Here is a 10,049-nt window from a genome sequence, read left to right as displayed (position 1 = left end):
TTACACTGCCTCAACACACAATGGGGACTGAGTGATTAAAACTCAGTTTTAAGAACTATGAAATACAAAGAATCTAGAAAAGCAACCCCTCCTGGCCAACATTCTAGAATATAATACTATTTCATCAATAACTCTTTTAAGAACAGCTGCTTAGACCCATCAGAATTATTTTTAGAGCTCTGACCACTCCTGTCACAAAAATTTTGCTTTGCAGCTTTCTTGCTCCACTCTCTGCACCCAACAAAGTTTCCGTAAGTAAAAAACTTCCTTCCAACTTCTAACATATTTTAATTTTTAATAGACTGCCCTTCCCACACAAGTTAAAAATCTTACCTTGTTTTAAAATTGTAGATGTTTGATTTCATATTTTCTGGAAGAGACTATTTGAATGTAGAGACTGTCAATCCACAGCAGACTGGTACAAAGTCCTTTCACATCCCTATTGGAATATATTTTTTCCCCTTCAAAATATATTTGCATCTGTATACGTTGATCAAGAGATCTGATTGACTATGTAATGGTAAACTCATCAAAGCATTTTGAAAGCTTTTGCTGTAAAATTTATAATGTAGCCTGTAACACCAAATAAAAAACAATCTTGGTATTTCCACTTACATGTCAAGTATCTTGAACAGACATAATTTTATACTTTTCCTTGGGAATGACACTAAGAAATAAAATAGGAGATGACTATATTGGAATGTGAGTAGTCGCTGATGTGCTTTAAACATAGTCCTTCTACTTGGGCAATGTACAGAATCTCCAATGTTCTCCTTGTTATTAATTGTGCTGCCTTTGCTACTTTCATTCTAGAGACAGAAATACCATTGGGTCACAAAACCCTCAGTATAACTCTATTCTAAATGGCAAACACAACAGACACAAGAAAATGTCTGCAGCCTTCCTTCATAAAAGTGCCTTCTCCTTACTGCTTCTTTCCCTGTTAAGAATCCAGAAAACAGAGCTGAATCTGAGTTCCTTTTTAGGCAGATGATTAAACATTCTCACCATTATAGAATACGATTTCCATTTTATTTTAAACATACTTTGCATGATATAAAAATATTGATCACAGTGAGCTTTAACAATTGTTACTGCTATAAACAGAAATGCTGCACGATGGTTTTAGTGGAAATAAATTATATAGTCATTATCTCTTAAAAAAAAAAATCACAAGAAGGAGAACCTAGGCATTTGGTCATTGACAGAAAACAAGTCCTTATTGAGTTCTTTACAAAACATGAACCCCAGTTGTTTTCTACATTTGCTTTCCACGTCTTGAGAAAAGCACGAGTCTGTCTCTGAAAGCCCCACAGGGTCTCTGGTGAACATTTAATTCCAAATATTAGCAAAGTTTCTGTTGTTCTTTTGTTCTAATGGAAAAATGTACACCAAGGTAGTGAGTAGTGCTCTCTTGGCTAATTCATAAGTGGTCTTTTCCAATATGTAGGTACACAGCGGCACACTTCTTCACTGAAGTAAAAGCCGGCGTCGCAGCGTTTCGTCCGCACCGTACATGGAGGTCTGTAACAACTGAAGAAAGGGGAAAAAAAGTGGGTAATTATATAACACCATCATTTATAGTTAACTGGAGCAGAAAGCTCTGTGCCGTCACATTGCCATTTCTCAACGAAATATTTAATTCCTACAAATACATATATTTAAAGTTTTTATGTTCTTGCAACAATTTTAGATGAACTATTCTTCACAAAAGACAATGAAACAATAACAAATTATACTGAAGAGAAATTATTATGTGGCAACAGATACATATGGATCTCTTTTATCAGTAGTTGCATTCTAATCTTGAGTACTATTTTTTAAAGTTTTAGTTTGAAAATAGGATATATTGCTGTACTCAGATTGGTTTGTTGTAACCTACTGCATGCTGCAAATTTGGGGTGGTAATCCAGAATCAGGTGATAACCAAATCTCTCACCCTCCTAGCCAGGACTGTTTCTCATCTTATTGACTACTTCAATAAGCCTGAGAGAGGTTTGTCTACATATGTTACACTGTGACTCTGATCTTGAAAATGAGAACATAATTCCTTTCCAGTTGCAAATTCCCACAGCAAGTCTCTGAGCCAGTGGGAATATATCTGCATTCATATTGCATCTGTGTGCATTCTGAAGAATAATCAGAGCCTACTGATCATGTTTCTGATAAATCTTAATGGAGAAAGAACAGAATTAGTGTCTACCTGATTAAAATAGGTTTAACAGTAATACAGCATTGAACCACAAATCACATCTCCCTATGCAGCAGCAGAAGTTTTCCTCACCAACTCCTTGACTGAAAAATAGAACTTATACAAAGATAATATCTCTGGTTGTCCCTGAACCCTTCCTTTTCCTATTTAATTTTTCTATTAAAACAAGAACTTGACCCAAAATAACCTTACAATAACAATGCTAAATACTTTCTGGTGTATAATAGAGACAAAGTACAAGTCTGTGACTTTTTCAGACACTGGCAATGAGTCAAAAGGCAAAAGTATATGTCTTGAATTTCAGCACAGTTATACTTAAAACTTGTGTTCAAATAATGTGTGCCTGTTTGTGAAACACTGATATTATGATCTATTACAATAACTCTTACTTGCATATATACAGCACGCTAAATTGTGCAATGTTACTCTCCTCTTCCCTAGGTAATTCTTGTTTCAGGCTTGTGGCTACTCTTATTGTTGTTGCAAAGACCTTAGTATGCTGTGTGCTTGTTTTGGATACTAAGTTACTACTTTGCAATAATTTGTTTATGATATGAGGTCTGCACTACAGTTACATAAATTCACACCATCCAGTTCAACCAATGAATCTGGCTATGAGGAAAGCGATAAGGAATGAGGAAGACTGCAAATGGGACATTGATTAACTAGTCACATCATGTTCAGTGTTTTCAATGTCATTTATCACAGATTAGTTCACCACTGTGGTCTCTGTAATTAAGGGAGTAACATCATTTTGTGCCACTTAATAGAGATCTGAAATAAGCATAGCAGCTCATGGGAATCTCTCAAACCCCTACTGATCTATTCCCCCAAAAGTCTGGAAACAGTGCTAAAAGGCAACGAAAAGGTTTGTGGAAGAATCTAATATTCTAAGCCAACAGGCAACTATCAGTAGGTGTGTTCTGGGAAAAAAAGGTACTCCACAGAGATGCAGAGGATGAAACACTGAACTCATCCTCTTGCTGTCTCTGGCATGAAAGTTCAGACTGTTTCATGTACTGAATCACAGCAAAATGAAATAAGACAAGAAGAAAAAGAGGCAAAGCCAAACTCTTCCACACACCTAACTGTACACAATGAAAAGCTCTCATGAAAGCATTAAGAATGAAGAGTTCCCTTTGTTTAAGATTCATGCCTCCTTGTGAACTTCAGCTTGCAGCTGGGAGTGCTATACAGCACCTCTCCCATGTGAGTTTCTGTCTAACAGCAGTCAAGGTCAGGTTACTTCAGTCTTATCCTTATTTGGGACATTTCAACAGAGCAAGAAAGTCCCTCTCCTTCTCTAAAGTGCTTAGCAGATGAAGTTCCTAGTTATCTGGCCCAGCCAAAACTGACCAAAATAAATTTTAGAGGTGGTAGCACAGAGTGAATAGCAGCAGAGTCATTGTAACTACATAAATGTGGTTTCCTTAGGAAACTGCTGAACAATAGACCAGGTCTTTCAAGAGATTTGGTCTGAATGCTGTTTACAGAGTGGTTTCATGTGACAGAGGTCCGTTTCAATGAGGATAATCTGAGCATGCTGGAGCTAAGACAGATGTTTAGTCACTATTCATAGAGTCGGGCAAAGCAGCAGCAACTTTCTCAATAATTGTGAATTTTTGCTATGCAGAATGCCCAGATTATTACAGTGGGCACTCTAACAACTCCATAGATGAAACGAGGAAATGCTACTTCTTGGGCTGATAAGCAGCATAATCATCTTAAAAAGCAGTATGCTGAGACCTTTTTTCCCTTTCCAATCCTGTGCTTTGTTCATGATTTTGTATTCCTTTCATCTGAAGCAGGGTATAACACTAGAGGCAGAGGCATTTTAGCTACAGTGCATAAAAATATTAGTGCTTCAAAACCAGAAGCTACAAGCATTACTTGCAGGATAGGGAGCTGTCTAGGACATGACTACAGGATTATGCTCATGTCTAGGGCTCACATGTCTAGCACAAAGCTCAACAGACTGGTACTTCCATTTATTTTTAAGAAATTTGTATCATTAATATATTTTATATTTTTATTATATAAATTAAATTGTATAATTGATGATGTTTCCAACGAGCAAGGAATCTTTCAGAGATAAAAAGGATGTTGCAGGAGTTTTATTCCTTTTAGAAACAGCTTGTGCTGGACAGAGCCAAAATGTGAGAAACCTATGCTAAGCCGTTTCTTAGGGAGGAGAGACTGTCCCCTCTAACAGTGCTAACATCTACAGGACTATTGGTTCTAGAGGTATAAAGTAACAACATATATAAACCTTGCTTTCTGCACTCAAAGACAAAAGAAAAACAGCTTAGAAAAAAGGTAAAAGCATCTCTATCATCCTGTCCTGGGAAGAGAGGAAATGATTCCATCGTATTCAACCACAACGCAACAGAGAAAGGCCAAACTTAATTTCCTCCCTCAAATAGTAAGTCTTTAAATCAACAAAGATATTGAAATCAACATCAGATATTTATTATGACATTTCTTAGCTTCTCAAGTGCCTGACTTCTCTAGTTGTGAATGTTCTTTTCAATTGTAGGTGGTTTATGTTTGTAGCACTGCTGGAAGTAAAAGCCATAGTGCAAAGGCTTTGTAATGTGTAAAGCTTATGTAACCAGGCTGGTTTTTTTCTCTATGCAAACATAAAATTGAATTATAGAGAAGAGATAATTCCTGATGTTCCTAACAACTCTTCTCTGTCACTTAAAAGGCCAAATATTTGTAAACAAGTAATGCTAGTTAATAATCTGTTCCCTCATTTTAGAGGCTTCAATGCAAGTATCACTACTTATATTTGACATTTTTCCTTTATGAAGGTGAACAAATGTATGTATGTGTATATATATATATATTTTTTTTTAATTCCAACTAACTACATTTTTTCATTTTCACCAGGAAAAAAAAAAAAAGGAAAAGGAAGACAAGTACCAGGAGCAGCCTAAGAGCACCAGAAATGAAATATGCTTTAGAATACTTATTATGCCTAGTAGCTTCCTCTTAGAGATTATAGAAGTCATGGAAGATAAAACTGAACTGACAACAGGCATAGAGTTTACTTAAGGCTACAAAGCAATTCAACGAGACAACTTATGCCACAACCCAAAATTTTAGGCCTTGAACACCATAAAAGAAATAAAAAATTGTGGTTTTACCTGCATGTCTGGTGATGGAACCTTTTTCCTTTCAAGAAGCATTTATTAGGAGATTCTATACATTCACAGATGCATTTTGCAGGATTTAGTGGCTGATGTCTAGGACAGATCTTTTTACATACACACTGGCACTTTTCTTCATCAAATTCCTTGTGGGGCCCACAGGATGCAGGGATAAGTTTGTTTTTGCACATGCACTGACATGATGATCTGTCTAATTCTTTGTGAGGTCCACAGCTCGAGGGCCGCACGCCTCCTTTGCAGACACACTGACAGGTTTCTTCATCCAGCTCCTTGTTTGGTCCACAGACATGGAATCCTTCAGATGTGTCTAGAAAAGCAGCAGAGGAATCCCACTAGTACCAGAATTGTGTGTCTACTCTCTCACCTACTTTTATGTGAAGAAATGAGCAACTCCATACATTTTATGGTGTTTCAAAAACAAGCATATATCAAAAGACAGCAATGACCAGTAGCAACAATGATACAGAAAAAGACACAAATAATTCCTACAACTTCTCATCTTTAGAAGGACATTTGCTTTAAGGGAAAGTGCTTACCAGAATCTCCAAGGTGAGAAGAGAAACCAAAATCATGCTGTGACAAACATCTGCAAATTTGATTATTCCAAATATGATTTTTCGGACAGGTCTTGTTTGCCACATGACACCTGCAAAATTAAAAATGTTGTTGATTTACTACAATAAGAACTCAAGGAGAAAACCTATTTCAGCTGTTGATTGCTTTACTTTCTCACCATTGTAAACATCTTCCTAAGAATGTCAGCTCGTTCATAATTTTATTTTTTATTCCTGTCAAATCTGCTACTAAAGGTTCTCCTCACTACAGAGATTTTCAACCATTTGTTGAAGAAACCTCCTCATATTTCAAGTTTTAGCTCCAAATTCTAGAAGCTGGTATTTGTATTTTGCTGATGTTATTTTGAAACAGACCTAACCCTAGAACATAAGCCTCATACAGACGAGTATAAAAATTCTTTTGCATGCCAAATACCGCACAGTAACAGGCATCATTTTCCACGTAGTTTTTTTGAAGTACAAAAATGTTTTAAAATTTAAGATGTCAAAAGACAGCAATAATAGTTTAAGAATGAATTCTGTAGGCAAAACTTAAAAAATAAAATCAGTTTATCAGATTCCCTTCCACTTTATGTGAAAGTTATGTGCCATTAGCTGACACTTCCTCATCAGCCACTCACTCTGGCCAGCCTTCTCACATCTAAAGAATTAGACTTTCAGCAGTGATGCCTCTTCACTTTAAAAATAAAGACAATAAACAAGTTAACACTTTAGTCCTCTTTTCCTGCTACAGTTTGCAGCCAAGGTAATGGTACCAGAGAAAGCGAAAAAATCCAAACAGCAGCTGTTGCCTTTTTTAAAAATGAGTGAACTGAGCTGTCTGGTGAATCACTGATAGAATATTAATGTGTGTTATCTCATCTTCCTTGCTTGCAGTTTCTTTATCACCACAGCTGACATTACATCTTTGAACAAGTCGAGCCTAACTTCATGTATCCGGGCTATGTAATTTATTCATTGTTTCTGTAGTATTTCTAAAATCCTACTAATCTTTTAAGACAACACCTATATTACACATTTGATGCACTTTTCATTCCCTTGAGCACCATTACTCACACATTCAAAAATGCAGGTGCTGGGATATTCTTCCATGATCATCATTCAAGTAGACCACTCCCCTTCAACACACTAAATCACTCAATTTGTAAAGACTGCTGGGGTTTAACATCACCCGGGCTTCACCTCACATTTTATCAAACTGGTGTTTCCTGATTTCATCCCAATAATGATCTCACTCCTGCTGCCTCACTTGGCATCTGTTTCCTGTAGCCTGCCTTCCAACTCTGCTTGAGAAATAGCATGGATAATCTACAGACATTTATTGTATTCTGTTAAAAAAACCAAACCAAACCAACCAAATCTAACCATAAAACAACAACAAGAAACCAAACCCTCCTGCCTGCTCCACTGCACAAAGCCACAGCTTATAAACTAAAGACATTAAGTAACAGTAGAGAAGACCTTTATATATTCTGATCTAGTACTCTGTAGTCTTACCTCTGTTGAAGCGTGATTCCTTAGTCACAGGACAAACTCCTACCAGTGCTGGTCCAAGTCTGATAGCTGTACTCTCACCTCCCTCAACTACACGTAGCTGTCTCCTGGCTAGAATAAACTCTTGCACTGATCATTTCAACTGCTCTTAACTTAGAAACACAGAGAAGCTGGAGAGAGTCAACATAATTTGACTTTCTTACTGAACTGACTCTTGGGTTTGTTTTTTTAATAATCTGTTAATTATGTAATTAAACTAATTATGAATAGGTTTATTTCCAAGCCACTACTTATGATCCACGTTTTGATGAACAAATTCAATAAATTAAACTCAAATAGAATATATTCTATGTTTAGGAACATGTCAGAAAACATCCAGACTTAAACAAATGGAAACCACTGAGGAAAATGCTTAACACCCCTGAGAAATTTGTTCTACTCTACTCACTCACCTAATTAAAAATATCAATTCATTCCACTTTGCCTTCTAGTTATTGACTCTTCCTCAAAACTGTTACTCTATTATGTCTTTTTGACCTCCTAAATATTAATACATCATAAAATCATCACTCAAACCTCTAAATTAAGGAAGAAGATCTTCAAGTGTTTTAATAACTTCAAATCGGATTTCTGGCGCCAGATGGTTCTGTGACATTTTTCACTCAAAAATCACGCACACAAAAAAATAAATATGCTACTTCTGTGAAGTGCGAATTAACCTTTTATTTTCCCCTTCCATTCTATTTTATATGCACCTCTGACACAAGAAGATGTAAAGAAAGATTTGCGAGTTAATGATTCCCTAAAAAACAAGCCATTAAAAAAAACCATTTAAAATATGAAAATACAGATTGAGAGAGAAATGTTGTCTCCTAATTATTTACAAAGATATTTTTAGCTTTCCTTTGACAATAAATTGATTTTGCTGATTTTTTTTTTTTTAAGTCTCCATTGGACTGTAGCTCTTTCATCAAGCAAATCCCACATACATTATTCTTCAGTTTTAAATCATCTTGCTCCAGTTTACCTACTGGATAAAAAGGTGATGTTATTTTAGTAAAATTTTCTTTGTGTAAAATAATGGCAGCTCTGTTGCAGAAAGCATTCTGCTACTGCCACGCATAGCTCGCCTATCCTAACTGTGAAAACTCCCCAGCAGTATTTTAAATCTGAATGATATGTGTTTGCTCATAATGTGAAAGGAAAGACAAGCCTCATACTTACTGAGTTTGTGCTGCTGGCAAGGATCGCCTTATGATGGAGTGGACCTGTCTGTACACATCCAGCTTGGACATGCACCGGCAGGACGTGTGGTTGGCGAAACTGACGGTGACGGGCTTGGGGCCGTGGGACAGCGGCACCGTGATCTCAAACAGCTACAAAAGGCAAGGCAAAGCAGAAAACTTCTGATACAGATCCAGCTAAAACTAACGCAAGGACATACAAAAAGCCTATCATGAATTTAGGTTCAGATTTTTTGTCGCCTTCCAGCATTCAATTATATTGCTCAATAATTATTATGTGCAAAATGAATATAATAGCTATGATGCCACAGCTAACATTTTTAGTGTTAAACACTGTTACACGCCAGTTTGCTTACTGTAACATTTAATATACGAGAGGAAAATGTACAAAGAACTCATTTTTCTTGAGGAGATGACTTCAAATTGGCAGCATTCTAAAAACATCCAAAATGAAACTTTGGAAGGTGCTTTGAAAAGCTGACGAATAATATAAAAAGGCAGTAAGTTACCACCTAATACATCATTTGCACAATTACAAAAGCTTATGTAAAAAAGCAGTATAGTGGACTTGAAACCAGTTCTGGATGAATAACATTGGAATTACAGCACAGCACATTTTAAAAATTTTTAGTATTTGTATCTGGGCAATTTATATGCCTATCCTGATGAAACAGATCTTTAACAATTCATTTTTTTTCAAAGTATTAAGAAATATCTGCTACTGATAAAATAATCTGTAAGTGAATTAACAAAATCTTAATTTTAGTGCAAATTATAGCGCAACTGGTAAAAGAGGACAACTTCAGTGATGTCTTGTAGTAAAACTGAACAAGTGATAATAGAAGAACAGAGACACTCATTTCAGTTTTCAGTTCAGGACATCTACTTTATCAAATTAAGTAGGTTTTGCTCTAAAAAAGTCTCAATAATCTCCTGAAAAGCTAGGACGAATGCACTAGGTCAAAGTCTTAAAAGCTGGTTTTTGATAATGTTTAAGAAGGACAACAGCGCACTGTTGCCTTGTAGGTGTTCACTCCTTTTTCAAAATACATTTAAGAACATTTCTGCATCTTCTGGGGACTTTACTACCTTTAAAAATGGTCATTGGTTTTTTACTCCAGTTCCAGTTGGTAAGACTGTATAAAAAGACTAATTTTTAGCTGAGATGTATTTGCAATGCTCTTTAAAAATCTGTACCTTTAGAGTAGGTCATATACATGGCATGTAAATAGTAAACAGAATACCGGTAATTTTTAATGCTTCAAAATATAAAATACACCATTAAGGGATGTATTCACTTGCTTAGAAAGCTGATTCTTAGAAGATATGTATGAATTGATGGGCAGAAAAA

General features: G+C 36.0%; 1 protein-coding gene across 1 annotated transcript in view; it reads right to left on the bottom strand.

The window, feature by feature from the left end:
- Positions 1 to 1,116: 1,116 nt before the first annotated feature.
- Positions 1,117 to 10,049, bottom strand: part of VEGFC (vascular endothelial growth factor C) — a gene marked incomplete at its 5' end in the record, with an annotated part of 69,682 nt that continues 60,749 nt past the window's right edge. Inside the window, 4 exon segments of the mRNA XM_084203798.1 lie at positions 1,117 to 1,533; positions 5,362 to 5,692; positions 5,922 to 6,031; positions 8,679 to 8,830. Of these exon segments, the coding sequence (XP_084059924.1) occupies positions 1,419 to 1,533; positions 5,362 to 5,692; positions 5,922 to 6,031; positions 8,679 to 8,830 (708 nt within the window). The 3' untranslated portion in view covers positions 1,117 to 1,418.

This window comes from Fringilla coelebs (genome assembly GCF_963513975.1).
Source record: "Fringilla coelebs genome assembly, chromosome: 4".
Classification (NCBI taxonomy): Eukaryota; Metazoa; Chordata; class Aves; order Passeriformes; family Fringillidae; genus Fringilla; species Fringilla coelebs.
Note: the sequence above shows the minus strand (reverse complement) of the source record. Positions and strands in the feature narration are given on the sequence as shown.